Source organism: Myodes glareolus, chromosome 17 (assembly GCF_982192425.1).
Source record: "Myodes glareolus chromosome 17, mMyoGla1.1, whole genome shotgun sequence".
Taxonomy (NCBI): Eukaryota; Metazoa; Chordata; class Mammalia; order Rodentia; family Cricetidae; genus Myodes; species Myodes glareolus.
In genome coordinates this window covers 16,719,102-16,741,219 of record NC_142042.1, presented here as the reverse complement: position 1 = coordinate 16,741,219, position 22,118 = coordinate 16,719,102, and the positions used below count along the sequence as shown (strand labels likewise).

The following is a 22,118-nucleotide window of genomic DNA, read 5'->3' as shown; positions in this document are numbered from 1 at the left end:
CATTCTCTGTTTGATGAAGCTAATTAATGTATGCTAACACAAAATGGCCCTTTGTGCCTTCTTGAAAATATGTTTTACTATATTTGGTAAGACAGTAATATTTTTATACATGTATTTGCATCTAGTGAGTTAAGTCTACCTAATCTGGTAATCATAACTTACTAGGAATCTAGAAAAAGCATTACATAGCAAATTAGGTCACCTACAAAAACACAGAAATATATTTTTAAACTCTTACTATTAAATCTACAAAGGTTTAAAAATATTCATCTAACCATTTATTTATATGCAATATGAAGCATTCATGAATAAAAACTTAATAGATATATAAATACTGAAGGATATAGTTCAGTGGTATAGCAGATGCCTAGCACGTGCAAGACCCTGGGTATAACCTGGGATCTGCAAACAAATAAAAGTGAATTCAATATAAGTTTTTAAAAAACTACATCTACAGTCATAATACGTATGCTATAGTATAAGATTTCAGAATGTTGAAAATGCTTGATGCCTCCCTCATTATACTATGTTGCATTAAAAAATTGATTATGGTGCTATCAAATTGCTGAAAGAATTTTGAAAAGTTACCTCAAAACTAAATTATAGTCATTCATGTGTTTGATTTTTTTTTAAATTTTTTACCTTTCTTAATTGTCAGATTAAGATTTGAAAATAACTATGGGAGATGGCCATAATTATCTCTAGAAAACTATCATTCTAGCTGTAGGTTTTAAAATTAAGCTTTTAGGTATTAGAAGCTTTTTTAAAGTATAAAATTAAGATATAAACAGATCATATGTAAATCATTCCTAAAGCACAAAAATGAATTGCCTTGATGTACATATATAATATTAAAACGCTTACTCCAGTTTACTTTCAAAATGGCTTTAAGGTTAAAGAGTAGATGTGATAGCCCTGCATGCATTTTCTTGCACATGTAATGTGAAACATTTCAAATTCGTTGTTGTTTTAATAGCTGTGTTGGTTTCAGTCTTAAAAGTGAATCTATATATAGCCTATAACTTTATATAGGGTATTCACTGGTCCTGTCCACCAGTTAGTGAAAAAGTATATCAATGTAATTAAAATTTGAAATTATCTTTTATGTTCCATTTTTACCATTGTTGTTAGATTTAGTTAAATGTATAGGATCATCAATGTTTGTCAGAAATATATAGATAAAAGATGTTTAATTTTGTTAAAAGCAAAAAAAAAAAACCCAGAAATCTCAATTCTGACAATCAACAAGAAAAAAAAAATCACATTTTAAAGCACTTCTCTAGAGTCGTCACCATTTCTAAAAAGATCATTCCATGTTATTCATGAAAGTCATTTCACAGAGATGAGCAGGCAGATGGTAGTAATGCTGCTGACTTAACGCAGAACTCGACTTGGATTCTTACTTCTTTTGTTTCTTAATATTTTCATCTAGACTATAAACTTTTAAACACTTTGCATCCTAAAATACTTAGCTCTTTGTGACTGGCTTTACAGTTTAATGATGAAATGAGGCAGCAATGATGATGGGATGTACATTACACTATACGAACAACCCGACTTACACTACAATGCTGCCGCTCGCACACTGTGCTGGCCTAGTGTTACTGTGGCTCTGACAGGGGTCTGACTACAAACCACCACCACCACACGAAAAGCATATGAGATTTAAAGACAGAACTTCAGGAGACTTAGAGGAGCAAAGCAAAAGTTCAGAATTCATCAGAAGGTCTCAATATTTCCATGAATCTTTGTAATGAAGTCCTTCTTTGGATTTGATTTTTTTAACCTTTTCATTTAAAAGTACATGATCAATTCAATAAAAAGGCACAACTGAGATACATTTTTTTTTAAAAAAATCAGAGTTTTTCAAACTACTTTTTAAAACTGTAATGCAAAGTTAAGGAACACTTCCTCACCATTTAACACAAAATGTATCTGTTTGTGCTAGCCTGTGAATATATACCCATTTTCTTACATAGGTATGTGTGTATCAAGAGCACGCTTGTAAAATGGCAATTACTCATAGTATTTTAATAGCACATCAAAATACTCTGGTATCTTCTGCACCATTCCATTTCATTTTGGGGACATGCTGGCTACAACACAAGAGTACAAAATTCCAAAACAATAAAATGATGGATTTTTTAAGAAATGGAAGTGCTTATTAGTGATTTGATCATCAAACACTGTATACATGTGCCAAATTATCAGAATGTACCCCATAAACATGTACAAATATGTCCCAACAAACATAAAGCCAAAGTAAATGCTATCTCTGAAATATTAAACTGATTTTCGAATCAACTGAGCTGACCCGACTGGAACTCAGTGACTTTGATCCTCTCTCCGAGACAACTGTTGGATTATTTTAAAATAATTCACTTGGTAGCAGGATAAGAACAAATCTGTTTTTCTTTCCTCGCTAGAAACTAGAGCAAAGCTATGACTGAACTAGAAGAACAGGCATGAAGCTCTTAGTGTGGTGGCAGCCACGTCACCGGCTTTAATGCTGTGCACCACACGGCCCAGTGACCTGCACAGTCAGGTTCTGCAGCTCTTTGACCTGCATTGGTGCTTTCACAGGTGAAGTAAAGAACCACTAGCCACATCCTAATTCCAAAGGACTTTCAAATCTTCATTAGGAATCTCTTACAACTGTCAAATACAGTAGATTCTAAAGCAGTTTCTTTTTGTGTTTTTTTTTTCAATGACGTACTTTCAGGTACAATATATTAAAAACGTAAGAGCCTGGGAATTAGATTTTTTTTAACTCTACAACATAATGTAAACTAATTAGCATTCATCAGTAAAAAAAAAATACTAAGTGCTTATTTTTAGGTCCTTGGACTAAGGTAACAGAATTATCTCAAAAGTATTTTCTAATTTGAGCTAAGGGTCTGATGTAATTCAATTACAATTTCACAACAGAAAAATATTTGGTAATACTGTTTTATGTTATATGATACTTACCAGGTTACAATATTTCTCATATTAAATTACCTATGGTTTTTACAAAAATATTAAGTTTTAAATACTAAGCATACGCGTCATGATTACAGTTGCTTGTTGTTGCCTGATTTGATTATGCGCTAATAAGACTCATGGAGAAGGATTCTATCGCCCTCTTGTGGTCATTTTCATGTACTGTTTCCTCCAGAGATTCTTACTTGAACTACCATAACCATTGTCTATGTTTTCTATCTGCACTTCAGTTTCGACCTCAGGAATTTAGTGCTTTTTCTTTTATAAGGCAACGTCCTGTCACCTTCCAATTAGATCAAAGTCATGTCTTTCTTAAAATTGCTTTTGACATTAAATGCACATATATAGTAGCTACAGTGAGTCCCTGTCATCAGACAAGGTCTGAAATAAATGGAAATAGCACAGTATGGCTCTGCTTTATCACATTTTCCTCCCAAAGGAACAGGTTCTGCCATCTCCATGGCCCACAAGTATCAGCAGCCAGCATTAGCCTGAGCATTTTGTTTTTAGAAACAATACAGCAGTCTAACTTCTTTTAAAGAAGTCTGTATCACATGCAAGCGCCTATCCTCTTTCCATCACAACCCAGATACAGCCAGCTCTCCGTCCTGAAGTTCCTATATTGGCAAGTTCAGCCAACAATGGATAGAAAATGTCTGTGGAGAAAAAGAAGCATGTACTAACCAACTACACCATATTTTCTAAACAATACAGTGCGGCAGTGTTAACGCATTACTCACACTACATTAAGTAGAGTAGGTAACCGAGGACCAGTCCAAAGCAGAAGGATATATGTACACTTTGGGGGCTCACTGAGTTTCAAAGGATGAAAGCATGAACATGGTGGAGGACTGCTTACTGCACTACGGCCAACTTAATTAGTGGCTACACCACTAACAACTATGGATAGTGTGCCCATCCACAGCAACTCACTAAGTGTGACCAGCTTCCCAGGAAGGGGTAGGTGGGGCCTCATGAGCCTCCTTCCACCAGTCCAGAATAGGGAGGGGCCCAATCTCGTGTCAGTCTTGTGCATGTAACTCTGAAACTACTCTTGATTAATGGGAAAAGCAGGGAAGACATTAAAGATCTGGAACAGGTAAGGAGTTTCGGAATAGGACTCTGGCTGCTTAGAAACTAAGGCCAACAATTGACAAATGGAATTCTGTGAAATTAAAAGGCTTTTTTACATTAAAGGAAATGGTCAATCAAGTAAAGGGGCCCCTACAGAACAAGAAGACACTTTCAGGGGGATAAATCTAATAGAAGGCCGATATCTTGAGCAGACAAAAAACTAAAAAAAACTAAACATCAATTAAAGAAGTAACCCATCCTCCAAATTGGCATTCGAACTGAAAAGAGTTCTTTGCCAGAAGAAATACAAATGGCTAACAGGGTGTTCAACATCTTTGGCCATCAGGGAATGCAAATGTTTGTATCTTCTCCACAGAATCAGCAGCATGTTACAAAGTACATAAGTGGTAACACAATGGTGAGGGTCTGAGACATAGCAACAGCTCTCATGGCAAAAGAGAAAAAATGCTTGCTAGAAAAAATAGTAGAACGGACAGCCAGCTCCTATTAGTTACTGTGAGAGTTAGGAGTGGGAGCCAAAGTTCACAATATGCCGCTGCTGATTGAATGGATGTGCCATTCCCCAAGGTAGGACATCACACCTTCAGACACACTGCATTTGAAATGTTATCATAGCACAGCAAACATGTCAATGGTCTTAGGATCCTGGAGATCATCAGATGAAGATTGTAAATAATGGCCAGGTAGTAAAAAGAACTTATGTGACACCATTATCCAGGAGAAGGGAAAAACCAAGAAGGTGTGAAGCTGAATTGGGGCTGGCAACGTTTCTGTGTAGTTTCACCCTTCATTTAACAGAAGGAGAGAGAGAGAGAGAGAGAGACTTGCTGAGGAGGCCAGGTGGGCAGACTGGCAGGTGTCAGGGACCTTCCTGTTTCAGTTCCCTGATCCTGGCATTACAAGCACACACAACTATGCAAGTTTTGTCTACATGAGTTCTGGATCAGGTCTTCAGGCGGATGCGGTAAGGACCTGAGTAAGTTACCTCCTTACTCCTAATAGAGCTACTTCTGCGATATAACCATAAAGGCTGCTTATGTTGGAGAAACAGTAAGTGGTTTAGACTTCCTGCATTTTATGTATGAGAAGACCAAGGGTCAGAGAGGTGGGCGATTTCAGAATTCTGACTGAGAACTGAGCTTTCCTCACTGAGTCTAAGGTGCTGGGTGCTAAGTATGTAATTGCCCCATTTTTAGTGTTTTGTCTTTGTGCTCTCTATACTTCTCCAGAACAAGCAAAGGGCAACTGTAGGAGGCACAGAGTATGACAGCGAGGCACTCTGAAGAGCAAAGCAACCAATGACTTTCTTTATAGTTCTTCTAAACCTTGCCTGGTTGAGAATGGTTTTCACTAGGAAAGTGTATTGTACATGCTAGACCACATTTTCATAATTTCAAAGAAAAGCCATAAGTAAGACTTTTTTTGTTTTTTTTTTTTTTTGAATACCTGCTTGGTTTGAACGCTGCCAGCTTGGTGACTTGACAGCGCTGGTGGATCCTACAGGCTTGAAGGCAGCCGCCGTCTTGAGGCCAGCCACGCCCGGCCTGCTTGAACCTGGGCTCTCTAGGCTCCCAGACTTGCTCAGAGGTGAAGCTCCAGGTGCCGCTGACTGCTGAGAAGGCTCCGGAGTGCTACTGTAGGGAAGGGAAGGACACAGCTGTGGTGAGGGGCAACAATCTAATTTAGCAACGACTCTTTTTTTTTTTTCCAGATTTACTAGAGCTTTAAGAAAAACAAAATACAGATGGGTTTTCATTTTTAAAAAAGAGAAAATTCACCCTGAAAGTGAATGGAACACACGTGATGATAAAGTGGAGAGGGAACACTGGCAGTGGGAAGTGTCAGTGGGGAAACAGAAAAGAGCAGAGAGGGAAACCGACAAAAGCTGCGGCTAAATGAAAATATGACAAGGAATCCTGGTACTTTATATGCAACTAACACAAAAATAATTTCCTTGTCAAGAAGGAAAAGAAGCAGGTAACATTTGTTCTAAATGTTGGAAATTTTTAACAAGTATACAACAAGAAATTGTACTACTGAAAATTATATAAGCAATCCTTGCAGTAGTAGATTCCCCTCTATTCCTATCAACACCTTAGTTCAGAGGATCATGTAGCTTTTATTACCAAACCATTTGATATTTATAATCATACATGTATATTCAGAGTAATAATTTAAAGAGCCCAAAACTATAAAATCCAAGCTTTAGAATCACACAGTAACATCAAAGTGGTTATTTTTCTAGACTGTGGCATATAATAATAGCAATAAAAATAATAATAAACTTCCTATTTTCTTATACATGACTATTTTTATACATTATACGTTTTAAGACAGACAGCTTAAATAATACTATGTACAGACATTTAATTTTTTCAATAACTGAAATAAACAGCTAGAGGAAGAGATTACCAAAAATAAGATTCTTTATAAATGACTTCAGTAAAATACATTACACAATGTATGATTACTTCAGTTACATTTCAGATTCACTGCTCACTCCATTATCACATGATTGAGAGTACCTACTTCCCTAAAGCCTCTTGAACCTCAGTTAACTTTTAGCATGAGAGATATGTGACTGCCTAGCCTAGCAGATGATGGAAACACTGAAGTGGGCATGGTCATTAACAGAGTGGAGAGCTGAGTTACAATTCAGCATGTTGGTCAAAGTCTGTAAGACTCAGCTATAATTTATATGCCTACATCAGCCCTCCTGCTGCTGTGTTACAGAAACTATGGACTCTGGATAGTCTTATTCTCTGTACTACATTTACTTCTTCCCCAGCCAGATTTGTACAATAGGTACCCCTCTCCACCTTCTTTAGCAAGCACCCAAATTCTACATCTAGTTAACAGAAGGAATAATATCCACCTAGCACTGGGCTCTATGGCAAGTGGCTATAATATAGTATTTTATATTTAACCAATCAAACTTCTAGAAGAAGTACTACAACTACAGTCATGTGATAAAAGTCAGGATTCTACTACAGTTCAAACATTCATAACTTCACACCAAACATCAAATGTGTTGGTAAAAGATATCACAAAGGTGAGTTGATAAACAAACAAAATAGCATGCATGTACATTAAAATGTGTTACACTGAAATTGCAGCTAACTCAAATTGGATAAACAGTTCCACGATTTTCTCATACGGCCTGTTACCATAGCTAATAGGTTATTAGAGGAAGCAAACCTCCACACGCCATGCGCCATGTTCCTTCCCATAGTACCTGCTTTTCTTAACATGGATAGAGCCACTTGACGTTTTGGAGGACTGAAGACAGGAAAAAGCTAGAGGCTTGGGAACAGTGCTGATGCAAAGTGCATTCATTAGGGACTGGGAGTTCTCAGGGTCGGAGAGCCTGGCAAGCATTCAGAGAAGGACTTCAGAGAAAACAGGCAGTATCCGCAGAAGAAAGTGGTTTTTCACTTTATGACCTGAAATATTTCCTTTAAGATTATGTGAGAGAAAGATGGGGAGGAGGAAGAGGAGAGAAAGAAAATGCAAAGCAGTGGAGAAGGATGAATAGAAACATTATGAATTCATTATATTATTTCACTCGTTGATACAAAATTGATGAAATTTGGCTGGCATGGTGGTGGCTCACACCTTTAATCCCAGTACTTAAGAGGTAGAGTCAAATGGATCTCTGTGAGTTTGAGGCCATCTGGTAGACATAGTTGAGTTTCAGGATGGCTAGGACTATAAAGAGAGATCTTGTCTTAAAAAAAAAAATGTTGAAATTTTCATTACAGTCACGCAAGGCTGACTTTTAAAAGCACTTAAAACAATAAATGTGATAGGAGTACATAGAAACAAAGGTTACAGAAGGGCTGTTTCGGAGAGCAATTAGGCTTCAGTTTACCAGTGCTGTGGACTAAGATAGCCTCAACAGATACTTGATTTCTTTCTGAGTCCGCCTCAACCACAACTGAAAGCTATACAACTCTAAAGTCTGTAAGACTTTCCATAGCGTGGGCACACCTGAAAGATACACGTAAGTGGTAGCTGTGCAAAGAGAGACAGGGAGCAACTAAAGAACATTCTCCAGTCCCATGGATTTACCCACAACCTGTATGAAATGCTCACCACCCAAGGGGGAGCTCATTACAGGATCCTACATCTGGATGGGTCAGGTCTGTTCTCTCCTGCCAGACACTGGAGGTTGCTGGGACCACAGACAGACACAACACTCACAATTCTACCTGGTTTTTGCAGCAAGAGCAGCAGACACAGTGGCAGCCGCACCACTGACAACTGCAGCACTGTATCTAGCAGGAGGGGAGAAGGCAGAAAAGGTTCCAGAACCTTCTAGAGTCCTTGTAGAGCTGCTTACACTGATAAGGAAAGAAAGACAGAGGAAGAGGAAATGAAAGTAAGAAAAGGCAGCAGAATAAACACAAGTCAGCATCCACTCTAGATTAGTATTAGACATAAAGGTGAGCCATTCATTTAAAGGTGTGACGGGTGTTCAGGCACTTACTCATTGTGTCCCCAATTCCAGACATTTAAACTAAGTGTGTGAGCCTACTGAAGACAGACTATTTTTCACCAAGCACTCTAAAATGTCAGCTATGCTCCCTCCTATGACAAGTGCATCGATATTATATCACACATATGGGAAGAGTGACACATATACAACAACATAGAAAGTGAATCTGAAAACAAAGACAGGGTTTCCACAAGCAGGGATAAGGAGATTTTCCTAAACAGGCTTTACATGAGAAGTGTTGTCTCGGAGTAGATGGGCATCAAGGACATGGCATTTTAATGAGATGCCTACATATTCAGAAGCAGCAACATTTATTAACATGAACAAGATATAACTTTAAAATAATCTAAGTTGAATTATTCTGGATGGTAAGAATCTTTTCAAAAATAAACAGTAATTACAAGACTATAAATAACATTATACAATAATACAAATAATATAAATTACAAGAAAGTAAATAACAAAACATCACCTTCTTTGCAAGGTTCTCCATTTCTACTTTGAGTTAGCGCTGTAACATTTTTAAATGAGATAAAATTTCATATTCAGAAGAATCCTTATGACTTAAAGTATTTATTTTTTTTCAAACAATAAAATATATGGTCAGGTATTTACATTCCAGCAATTGGAATGTACTCCTAAAATTGGTTATCAAATTTTAATTAAGTTTTTTTTCATTTTAAACTAAACAAGATAGTCTAAAAAAACATGATGTGGGATTTCCCTCTTATCTTCCTCTTTGGGTGTAAGTTACTAATAACATCACTGGGACACTATAACTACTTTTGTTTTACAAGTTTGTGACACGATGGCCACCTCCAACACATCATGAGCCAAATTCAACACAGGTTACAGTTGTAGGAAACTGTGAGGGAGGGCCTGAATCTACAATGTCTTCTAAAGAGTTTGGTAAGCACCCAACTCCACAGACATAACTTTATAAATCACTGCAAAAAAAGTGAATAAACTACAAGAAGTTAGTTTAACATATAACATAGAAATGTGATGTACACATTTGTAAGTAATCCATGAAATGGAACTGTGTGGCTAAGTTTGAACAACTTCTTTGAATAGTTAGAAAAAGAAGAATGGGGCCAGGAGAGAGAAAATAAAGATGCTTTTTATGCAGAATGAGAAAGCGTGCTAAGATGAACAGTTACCTACTGATTTAATGTTTGTTTGGGTTTCTGAATCACTCTTTCTTAGAGTCAGCAGTTGCCACTGGGGAAAAGTGATGGTGAGTAATAAATAGGAACATGGTATAAAATAGTCAGCTAAAAATACATCAGCTAACCCATCCCGTAGTTGGGAGAAGAGGAAACTAATGAAGTTCCTCTATCCAATGATAAAAGGAATAATATGAAAGAATTATCAACGTCTTACAGGTAGCATCTTTCACCTCTATACTCTGAGAACATGTCTGGGATGTTTGAAACATGTCTCTCTTCTTTCAGAGGTGCACAATTGAATTTAAGAACAAACTTAAGCCAAACTCAGTTCATTTAGCAAATGACAAAGTGAATAAACAAGACACAGATTTTCTCATTCTATATTAGAAGTTAAAAACCAAACCAAAGCACACAAAGAATGTCAAAGTAGTGTAAAGCAGTGTTTTGAGGCTGAATATGTCTATCCATAATGACATCGGCTCCTTAATCCATATCATGCGCTCATTTTCAGTGAGTTTACTATTTAGGTTTATCGCCAGCATTGAAATGGAGACAACTGAGAAGAAAAAAACTCTACCTAGAGTAAGTGGCTGTTACTTTAGAAAGTGTGGCTATTTGATTACGAATATTTAACACCTGGGGAGTTGCAGGTGGGTGAGGTTCGCTCTTAAGTAGGTCTTCCAGAGAACTGTCAAACCTAGGTTTTCAGAAGTGAAAAAGGACAAGGCAAAGGAAAGATTAACAAAAAGTTGAGACCATGTTCACCATGTCTATCGTTATTTAAATGTCAGTAATTCATATCTGGGATACTCCAGCTCAGTGGTTCTTAACCTGTGGGCCGTGACCTCCTTGGTCCTCTAACAACATGTTACAGTCCAGAGCTAGTCAAATGTTACTGCCCAGGGAAGGATACATGATCAAAGAAATGACTAGGATTTGAAAACCATGCACATAGAATGTATTCTATACTATAATAAGCCCTTCAATTTTAGGAGACCTATAACTAACTCTCATTATTTATATGCCAACTAACAAAAAGAGTTTACTTTTTGAAGAGTGGGTTGAAGAATTCTTCTCCTGCTTCTAGGAGCTATGCTGATGAAATATTTGAGGATTAAAATTTATAAAATATATATGATACTTTTAAAAGCCAGATTTCTGAGGTTATGAACAATGTACTTGGGAAGTTTCCTATCTATTATTTAGCCAGCCTCCATACAAGACTCGTGGGGATTTTTAAATTACTGCACTTAATATGGAGTAGACATGAGCATGTATTCTCTCTCTGACATTCCCTAAAATTCATTCCTCTTAGAGTTGAAACTTCTGATTTATAGCAGACTTAGAGCGGTCTAGCTTTCTGCCTTATCTGCTGCTTAAATGAGTACTGGTTCCCACCAGGGGACTGGTGCTCCTGCCCCAAGACACATCTGCAGGAACAAGCTTGCAGTCTTAGGCCGCTTTTCTCAATTACTTGCAGACTGTGTGTTTCTTTGCAAGCAGGCTTAAGTGTCTCCATTAGCAGCCATGCTAATACTCTATGAGGCAAATTGGTCATGACCACCTTTACCATTCTGGAGACCAAAGGAGAAGAAAGCTTTCCAGCCTCCAGCCTGCACAGCTGTCTAGTAACCTCAGGCTGTGCTCTCCAGCTCCTTCCTTTCTCTCAAGCACAGTCCCTGAACTCTCCTCCTACACCAGGCATCACACATGGCAAAACGCCATGGGGTCTTTGAAAGAAATCATCATCAACAACAAACTACCTTTATCTCCTATTTTCCATGCCCCTTTACAGTCAAGCGAAATAACTGTCTACTCACCACTTGTCACATTTCTGCCCCAATAAAACCATGTTCTTGCCAGGGCCACTAAGGACTTCATTATGGCTGAACTGGATTAACAAGTAGTATTTACCAGGCTGGCTGGTAGTGGCGTACACCTTTCCCAGCACTCGGGAGGCAGAGGTAGGTAAACCTCATTCAAGGCCATCCTCGCCTACAGAGCAAGTCCCAGGACAGCTCGGACTACATAGAGAGACAGTCTTGGGAAAACAAATCAACAAAAAAGTGTATTTATTATGTTTTTATTGTAATTAAAAACTACAAAACATATGTGTGCTATCATCATTTTAATGTATAGTTCACTACTCTTAAATAACATTTATGAAACGACCTCAAAATGTTTTCATTTCGGAAGTCTGCAATGCTAACCCCCTCTATAATTCTAATTTGTTTGCATGAGTTTGGCACTGCTTTTACCTTACACAGGGGAATCATCTATTTACCTAGCCTTGGTATCTGGCCTAACCAATCAGTTCATCTCTTTTGGCTTGCAGTGCCACAACCCATTATTTGCCATATTTCAGTATTTCACTGACTACTCTTACTCCTGAGGTCACGGTAACAGCGGTATAATATGGAGAATGATATTATACCCTTTCATATTTTTAAACAGCAATACAACAGCGTCTCTCTTCTAGTGATCTGTCATCAGCAGTCTATGTTGTGAGTTCACTTTTAAATCATGTACCTGGTATCAAACTTAAATTAACTTTTTCCAAAATAAACTCTTAGGAATTTCCCCAAGTCCTATGTAATTCACCATGACCTCAAGTTCTATTACCATGTCCCTATTATTCTACCTCGAAATTGCATCTTGAATCCATCCTCCACAGCATAGCCATCATCCTTTCCCCATATAGACTAGGCACTTTTATCAGTAGTGGAACAATTATCTAATTTCTTTCTTACTTTACTCTTACCAAATTCTGCTCAATCTAGTCTTGTCTTGGTTTAGTGAAACTGCCTTAAATTTCTTTTCATAACATTCTTGGTATTAAAAACTTCAGTGGACACTTGCTGTACTTAGGACAATATCCAAAAGCCTCTGCAGGCTCTACAATTACCCAAGAGAACTTGGGGATCTCTCTCAAGTATCTTTGTAAACTACCTTTTCCTTTATTTGTTATACTCCATTCACACCACAGCATTTAATGTTCTGGAAGTATTTTTTCCATAATTCATAGTCTTATTTACTTGAAATATGAATTTCATTTCAAAAGACTATTAAGATTTTAGTAAGGCAAGAACATGTTTTCCTCATTATTTCATATGTAGAAGTTGCATAATCCTTCCAGTAAATGTACAATATAAGTCCTAAAATTATTTTTGGAAATTTTCTACACTTATTCATTTAGTATAGTTACTAAATTAATTATAATAAAATCATTCCACTAGTTGTAGTGGATGGAGGAAAGAAAGTAAACTACAGGATGCTAAAGAGCTCCATTAGTAACACGCTAATTTCACACATTCAGACTTTAAGAAATTCTATGCAAATTATGCAAGAATGAATTCCCCACAAAAGCAAACTTTTCTTTTCTTGAGATTATAACCACATCATTTTCACTTCCTCCTCCCAAGCTCTTCCATGTGACCCTCCTTGCTCTTTTGCAAACTCATGGCCTCTCCTTTCATAAACTGTTTTTACATGGACATATGTATATTCATATATATATATATATATATTCGGAAAAGAACATATGTTACATATGTGTAGTATGTTCTAAGGAGTGACCATTAGTGTGCTCGCCCTTGGGGAAGACTATTTCTCCTGCTGTCAGTATTCCTTAGTTGCCTGTAGTTCTTATCTAGGGGTCTGTAGACTCTGTAGTGTGCAGTTGAGGTCTCCTGGGATTTCCCCCATACTTGTTTGCATATCTATTGTTTTTGTCCTTGTTCAATTCATGCTTATTAAGTCATGTTGGTAAAACTTCTGGTTGTAGCTTCTGACATTCCTAAAAACCACAATCGTACAGCAAACTCACTGTTCCTAAAAGTACCTATAGTACATGAGGTTGCTGTATCAATAAACATACAAAATCAAAATGAAATTTCTCATCTGAGCTGACAATGCTCCCTCCAAGCATCAAAGACCATCTAACAAAAACTCAAACATCGGGCACAAGAAGCCTTCTTTTGAGTTGTTGGTCAGAGATGTTTGTTCAAGACACTCCCAAACCATTACAGACTATTGCTTTGGGCCTTCACTGCCCCAGAGAGGTAGAAGGTAAGTTCCTACTGCTGATGACATTATGCACTTCAGAAACAGGGTCAAGAGACCACTGAACTGGAAATTGGCCTGAACACTTCTTGCCTGAAGACAAGCTTTCATGTCACCAGAAGGTCCCATGTAAGCTATCAAAGGGGAGAAGCAACCAACTGTTCTATTCAGCTATGATGTCTATGAATCATAACAATGACCAGCATGGCTGGACAGCCCTAAGAGTATAGTAGTGGCACACATACCTTAGTGGTAACTGTTGCATAATATTTTCCTCTGGGATCGAAATAGTCTAGAAGCAGGAAGGTAAACAAATAAAATACAGCTTCAAGAATGCCCTGAAACTGACCAGATTCACTAGGCCCCTCCTTGCCACAGTAAGCAATAAAAGCTGAGAGTCCCTCCTGGACTTGACCTGCCAAGACTCAGACAAGCCGAGCTGCACAGAGGCCTCTCACAGGAGAAGAGCTGCAAAGACTCTGAGAACAGACCAAGTGCCTGGAAGAAATCTACACCAACTGTGGCACCTGAAAAGGACGCTCTCCGTCCTGGTGAGCTGCCTCCAAGCTGTGCTGTGTGCTCCAGGTTTTTAGCTTTTGTGAGTTGTCACCCATGCTGGGGTGAGCTGTGGTGACAGCTGTCTTTGAGTCATTTCTGCTCCTGTAAGTAAACCCTCATCTGTAATCCTGTGAGAAACCCCAATAAAACTCACTGGTTCGCCAAGTTGGACTTTGGAGGTGTCCATACTTTGTTCCGTCGTGGGTTCCCTATCTGGGATGAGTAGAAGAATGTTTCGTCTCACCAGAAAAAGTTCTGTCACACAACAGTAAACAAAACTGTAATTTTGAGAAAGCTACCACAGCATGTTGAGTTCCAGTAACAGTGTCCTTCCACATCTACAACAGGCAAGATTACAGAACACCTGTCCTAAGCTTTCCTAGTCAACATTCTCTGCATCCACCCATTCATTCAACAGCAACTACAACAACAGTATTACATGTATTCTCACCTCATAATATGACTATCAATGCCTATCCTCATGCATTCTAATCTAGGTGGAGTGTACTCTCCTGAAAAGGTCACCCACTAGAGCCTCTTTCCTCCAGTAGGCCTGAAATTCGAGTTCCCCGTGTTTCTCATCTTGCTTATTCTTCACTCCTTTGCGTCGTTCCTAATCTTCCTAACTCCAATCACACAAGACCTCACAAACGCCAAACCATTCTGTTCTAATCTCTATACCTTTGCCACTGTTGTTTGCACCACTCAGTACTGAACATCAAACTTGATGTTTTTAAGACACTCTTGTTGGTTTCCTGGTTGGCCTTGAGCTTACTCTATGACCAGGCAGGACGTGACGTTCTTGACCCTCCGACCTTCAGCTGTGGAGTTAGCTTTTTATTTTAGAAGAGCGGTTGGACTGTAGAAATACTGTGGGAAAGGAGAGTTGGAAATGATGTGCATTTAAGAACAATGCAATTTAGCTCAGTGAAGGCTGGCAGAATAAGGAGGTAAAAGAGCAAGGATGGGAAGAGTGCTTAAAAATCCAGATTTGGGGCATATTACAGGGAAATTTGGAGTGCTTGAGTGTCATATCCTAAGACTAGGGCTTAGTTTTGGTAAAGCATATCCCAGAAAGGAAATAAGGCAAAGAATTTAGTAACCCAGCGCGCTTCAGGGGTTCAACATAGTATCACTGAGGTCACTATAGGAAGACTAGAGTAAGGTAGAGAGGACAGCATTGAGTCAGTCACTAAAGCCAGAGCTAGGGGACCTAGTGATGAGACAGATCAGTTAGGATCTCTAGGAATTTAAAGAAGACAGTGAAGTTTAGTGATGAAAGGGAGAGACAAATAAACTGAGTGAGGGGCACGAAAGTACTACCTAAGCGTTTGCTGGACTTCTTTTTTCTGCCAAGTGAGGCCAAATTTAAACTAGTTTATGGGTAAGAAGTTAACCTTTCCCTTTTGAGAAAGAATATGTCTCTTATTCTATTTTCTTTCCCATTTTTCAGCTTTGGAAAAAAAAAAGGAGACAACACTCCTTAGCAATCTTCTGCAAATCATTGAGAAAACTGTGGCCAGGGAGAACTACTTCCAGTCAGCATATTCATCGGCACCACTTCCTTCCAGAGGTAAGTAAATCAAAACCTTTTCACTATGTGCTTCTGAGTGTGGGTTATTTTTGCTCCTTTATCTCTTCCATTAACACAAATTTCACAATCACATTGAAATATTGAAAGCATCACTTCTGTTTCCGCTTCTTCCTTTACGTAATGCCCCAAATTGGTGTCAGTTGGCAGCTTCACTTTGTTGATTTGGGCAGAAGCATGTGCCTGTTAGCGTTTATCACAACCTGACACAACCACAAACAACCTGGGAAGAGGGAGCCTGGATTAAAGAACTCATGTCTGTGATGATCTGTCTTGATTGAGACTGCTGTGAGAGAGCCCATCCCTGTGTCTGCTGCATCACCCCTGGGCAGGTAGGTCTGGGCTGTGTAAGAACGCTGGCTGAGCATGAACCAGTGCACAGCCAGGAAGCAGGGTTCCTCTGTGGTGTCTGCTTCAACTGCTGCCTTGACTTCCTACCATAGTTCCCTCAGGGATTGGCTGTGCCCTGGGAAGCACAAGTCAAATAAACCTTTTCCTCCCCAAGTTTTATTTGAACATGGTATCTAGCACAGCAACAGAAGGCAAACTAGAACATGGTACATTTTCTTAATATCATGTGATATGCTTCGAATTTCTTTTATATTTGATTCCTTTGATACCCTCGATTTTATCACAGCTGTCTAAACATGTTCCTTTTCTGTATAAAGTTTCAAATTACCCACTGTCTAATCAAGATGTAGAAGCATCTGAAGTTATAAAAATCTTCCAGTTCATTCTCAGTCTCCTTTTTATAAATTTGTAGATTACCATCATAACCATCATAAAGTGCATAAAAAGACGAAGTTACCTCAAAAGTTCCCCATGGTTATCCACCCTTGGCATGTTCTGTGCAAGGAAGTGAATTCAGACTCCCAAAGAACAATTAAGTGCGTCTGTGAGATGAGCACCTGCCACTAAGTGGGGTAGCTTAACAGACAGCTTTTCAATATGTACTAAAGCTGAGAAATGCAAGAGAAGGGACAAGCAACACTGGCTTTAATTTGAAAATCAAGTTAAGGCTGGAGAGATGGCTAAGAGGTTAGGAGCACTGGTTGTTCTTCCAGAAAGTCCTGAGTTCAATTCCCAGCAGTCACATGGTGGCTCACAACCATCAATAATGAGGTCTGGTGCCTTCTTCTGGTGTACAAGCAGGCAGAACACTGTATGCATGAGAAATAAATCTTTTTTTAAAAAAAGAAAGAAAACCAAGTTCTTTAAGGAAAGGAAAATTAAGTTGCTTAAATATCCTTCCCCATCACTTTTACTATGTAATGTACTAGCTTAATTTCTTTTATAAAAAAATCATACTACCAAAAATAACTAAATCATATAAAGGTAAAAGCAGAATAACTAAGTACTCTGAAATGTCGGTGTGGTTGAAATATGTGAAATTAACTAAAAGAAAAAGGGGTCAATTGAAGGTGAAACTGTCTATTACCAATGCTTCTAAGTTGTGGAGCATGTTAGAAAGACTGGAGGAGCTGTACTTGATATTGCAGTTTTGAACAGATACTAACAACATTGTGTTTGCCTCTTTGAAGAGGGAAGGAAAAACTTAACCCAAGCACTATCATAACATACGGGTTACTGCTCTGTAAGCCTGTCCATGTTCTAAGGCAGGGTGCTTGCCATTTTTCTGGACTCTAGACGCGTCAATTCTACATATCACAAATACTTATTTTTATTAATAAGAGCTTTATAAAAGGCAAAGAGTTACTAATATTTTTGCAAAGTCCTAACAGTTTTTAGAACTATACAGAAAGCAATATGTACATGAAAATACAGAGTACTTAGAAACTGTCTCATCTCAAATATTTCTAAAGGACTTCTCTCAGAAGCAACTCAAGTGTAATGACCATGTAGGCTCAGCAGATGGCGACATCTGCATTACAGTCACTAACCCGCTGTTGCTATACCACAGAATAATTTACCAACAGACCATGAAGGCAGATCAAATACAAATACTCTGTATTTTCAGCCCACAAAGACAACTTGTTCATGTGCCCAGTTTTGACCTCTGGTTCTTTTCCAGATTGTCATACATACTGTGTAGGGATGTTTGAGACAGTAGCAGCTGAGGAATTCTAGCTAGGTATTTTCAGAATCGGTTTCTAAAATTAGATCGATGTGGAGGTGTTGACATTCTGTCCTTTGGGTTTAAATGTGATTGTTAACTGATCTCATAAAAATGTATGCAAATATCTGATGGGAAACAATTCTCACTTCCTCTACAGAATAGTAGTTTGGGGTAACAAATATGTTTAACTAGCATGTGGCCTAGTGTGTTTATACTCACACGTATGTGTATACAGGTGTGTGTGTGTGTGTGTGCACTTGTGCATGTGGTAGCCAGAAGTCAGCATGTGGTGTCTTGCTCTATCACTTTCCACCTTAACTTTAGACAGCCTCTCCACGAACCCGGAGCACAGCAATTGATCAAGACTAGCCGGTCAGTAACCCCACACCTTTGTCTCCATCTCACTAGCACACACCACAACGAATTTTTTACCTGTGTTTGGGGGATTAAACTCATGTCCTCGTGTTTGCAAAGTAATACTTTACTGATGGAACCATCGCCCTAGCCCCTGCATGTGTCTAAATATCTTAATATTTAACAAGAGACCAACGTTTCTGAAATAGAATAATGAAGACATGATATTGGCCAGAAAGTTTTTTCCCACCTTTTATGTATGTATGGATGTATTTATTCACTTGTGAAGAAATTAAAAAAAAAAACCACCATTCTTCCAGAAGAAAATCCATTCTGATGGTTATAAGCCAGGAGTTCTATGGATATTACTTAGTGTCACAGGCAGCCCTAAGGAGGATATTCAGACTCATATTTTGAGTGAATGCATATCTGTCAAATGAGTGGAAAGGCCATGGTATAGTTACGGACTGGGCTGTTTTACCATCCTGATTCATATATTAAACTGAGTGTGACTCAATTTAGTCATAAGTTCTTCACATTTGGAATTAAGGGTAAATAGGGCCCAAGTTCAATATAACTAGCGACCTATAAGAGGAAGGGAAAAGTAAAATGCTAACTCTTCTGACCTGCCGTGTTTAATACTACGCTATCCTGTGAGCTTGAACAGAGAAAAGGCTGTATGAAAACACTGAAGAGGTGGCGATCTGCCAGCAAAGAAGACAGGCTTCACTGAAAACCAAGACTGCTGTTATGGTGATCTAGGCATTAATCCAATTGCTTAATCCACTTCATGTGTGCTTCTTGTGCCAGGACTGCCTAATACAGTATCTTTCTGATTAAGAGGTAGACGGAGAGGAATCGTAGATTCTAATCCATCTTCAAGGTGAATCTTTCCAAAGACTTTTTCCTTTACATATATACTCACTGCTGAATGCATTCGGCAGGAAATACTGTACCTATGAGAATGCCTTTTCTTCCAATCTGTATTGTTATATGAAGACTCTTGTCTTCCAGGAACAAGGTAGAAAGTCAGGATATGTAGATAAATACCATAAAAAGAGGTATCAAAAAAGTTAAATTCTGTATAGTAAATTAAGTTAGAAGTGCGTTACTTCCACTGTGGGGTGGATGTGGAGAATGTGAATTATAGAGAATATATAAGTCAAGTTGTGAGATGGAATAAGAAAACTCCGTAGAGGACAGAAGCATTCCAGCCAGCTGTTCTCAGTATCACACCACCGGCACTGAGGGCTGGACACGTCTTCAGTAACTTCCTAGCAGCATCTCCTAGCTGTGTGTACCTGCCCACGACTCATTACCAATAGATATGGAGAGACCAGGAAGTAGAATTAACAATGTACAGAGAAGAAATGTACCCAGAGAAAATTTATTAAAGGGCTCATCAAAAGACAAATACACAGGATTCTAAAATGCTGCACACTTCCATTTACAACATTCAAACAGCAATCCTTTAGACATGCGTTACACGTACTCAATCATTTTCCTTTTAAGAGTTCTTCCTCCACCGCATCACTGACACAGCTCTACCTACAATACCCAGTCATTAAGTCTAGATGGCCTATAATGTAATCAACAAAGAAACACTTTTCATTCAAGGAAAAAAAAAAGTAGATGAATCTTCCTTTTAACTTCCATGCACTGTTACTAATCTTTTACTTCAAAGACGTCTTTAATCTTGTGGCTGTGGTCTGTTGTCAAAGATCAAGGAGGAAGGAAAGTAGACTGAAGAAAAAAGCGATGAGAAAATTAGTAAAAGAACCACGCTGTAGGACCTGTGTAACCAAGTCTGGTGACCAGCTTTCAGGGTTTAGCATGGAAGGTGCTTATTAGGAAACGCTTCTTAAATCAAGAGCTGGGAGAGAGAGGGGCCAGGTAGCAGGACTCAGCAGAGGTGAGCTGCTGTTGTGGAGGAGGGCAGCCCCAGCCAATCTGCCACAGCAGTCCTGGAGACACAACAGCCATTAGAAGCTGTCTCTGGTATGCCAACATGATCAGACTTCGATCTCCTCTTCCCCATATCAACAGCTTGCTGAATGTGAGTGCTGAGGTGAATCAGAGTACGGCTGCCTAGCTTACACACATCACACACGCAGCTATCAGGTCCTCTGCTGAAGTGGAAACTCAGTCAACTACAAATCTGAGTGTATTGATTGTTCTCTTTCTCGCTGTTTCCAATAGCAATTTAAGCTATGATACCTATTTTGCAAAGAATCACCCAGGAAATACTTAATTGCATCATGAAATTTTAATAAATGGGATAAATCAAGCCAGTTTTTTACAGAGAAGCCAGAATCGTTAAACCTACCAACTAAATTATGAGTTCTCTATTACAGTCCAAGTTTTAGACATTCCAACTTTGCTGTCTTATCTGTGTTCCATAGCATATTCTGCTCCTTCCATACCACAAAGACAGTATATGGAAGGAAGTCTTTTTCCCCCTCTACATCTTCATTGAATCGTAATAGAAAAAAAATAATAAATTGACAGTGGTCAGGGCTGGACTACTAGGTATGTACTTTATTTAACAAGCTGGCAAACCCCCTCTCCAATGCTCTGATTCTTCATTTTAAAATTTACTCAAGTGGTTAAATACAGAATAAAAACTGTTTGCTCACATGCTTAAGAATTACTTTTCTATCTGTTTCTCCTACTCATCTCCGCTACACTGTGTTCTCTGATCCAGAGACTTGCCACACTGTTTTCCACCAGTCTCCTTCACCTTGAACACTGCCTGAGATCATCACCCAGCTCAGTTCTTATTCTCCACAGAAAGTCAGCACTAAAGCTGAATTCACAGAGAGCCACACAGTCGACAGCAATCCTGACCTGCCTAAGGCAAATCTGTTTTATATTAACCTACTTTATTATCTGTTAACAAAATGACCTTGGATCATCTTGTTTATATGTTTGCCCATTATTTCCTATGGTATCCACTGCACACAGATTGGTGACTGACAGTCAAATAATTATTCATATGAAAGGATGAAACACAGAATGAATGAATCAATGAGTGGTCATAAATCATATCAAAAATAAAGCAAATGTAAAATTATTTATCTGGATAAATCCAGTTCGAGGGCTGAAGAGACAGCTCGGTGGTTAAGAGCTCTGACTGCTCTTCCAGAGGACCCAGGTTCAGTTCCCAGCTTCCATTTGGCAGCACGCAGCTGTCTGTAATTTCAAGATCTGACACCCTCACAGAGAAATATATGCAGGCAAAAGAGCAATGAACATGAAGTAAAACTTAATAAATTATATCTTTTTTGGTTTTTAGAGATAGGGTTTCTCTGAAAAATTAATAAATTATTTTTATGAATCCAATTCTATACTTTGGAATGAAAAACTGGACTAGCTCTTCTGCATCTATATATCTGAGCTTTCTATACGGGTGCGAGGACAATGAAATGAGCATGACCCTATCACAAGAGTAATATATGTGAGAGGTAACGAAAGAAGATGACTGGGTAAGACACACCCATACTCTGACTAGTAAAACACCATGGAAAAAATATGTTGAGAATTACTGGAGAGGAACTTCTCAATTTCATATTTAAAACAAGCCTGTGATAAAGTACGTAAAAAAAGACACAAACAAGGCATAAATAAATCAGGTATCCTTACAAAATACATTGTGTAAAACTTTTATAGTATCTGGCTAGATTTTTGTGCTAGGCATACACGCTGTCCCAGAAGAGTCACTGGGCTCAGGAA

The 22,118-nt window shown here is 38.5% G+C and overlaps 1 protein-coding gene and 1 long non-coding RNA gene across 5 annotated transcripts in view; both read right to left on the bottom strand.

Annotated features, from left to right (window-relative positions):
- Pdlim5 (PDZ and LIM domain 5) overlaps positions 1-22,118 on the bottom strand; it is a 166,298-nt gene that overhangs the window by 44,452 nt on the left and 99,728 nt on the right. For all 4 annotated transcript variants that reach the window (XM_085677620.2, XM_085677621.2, XM_085677622.2 and 1 more), the window contains one exon: positions 5,524-5,711. In XM_085677620.2, the coding sequence (XP_085533746.1) occupies positions 5,524-5,711 (188 nt within the window). The remainder of the gene's footprint in view (positions 1-5,523; positions 5,712-22,118) is intronic.
- On the bottom strand, positions 7,193-10,503 carry LOC148119333 (uncharacterized). Its single transcript, XR_015735298.1, has 3 exons — positions 10,322-10,503; positions 8,289-8,420; positions 7,193-7,444 (listed from the first exon to the last, which is right to left on the bottom strand). It is a non-coding gene; the product is annotated as an uncharacterized LOC148119333 (long non-coding RNA).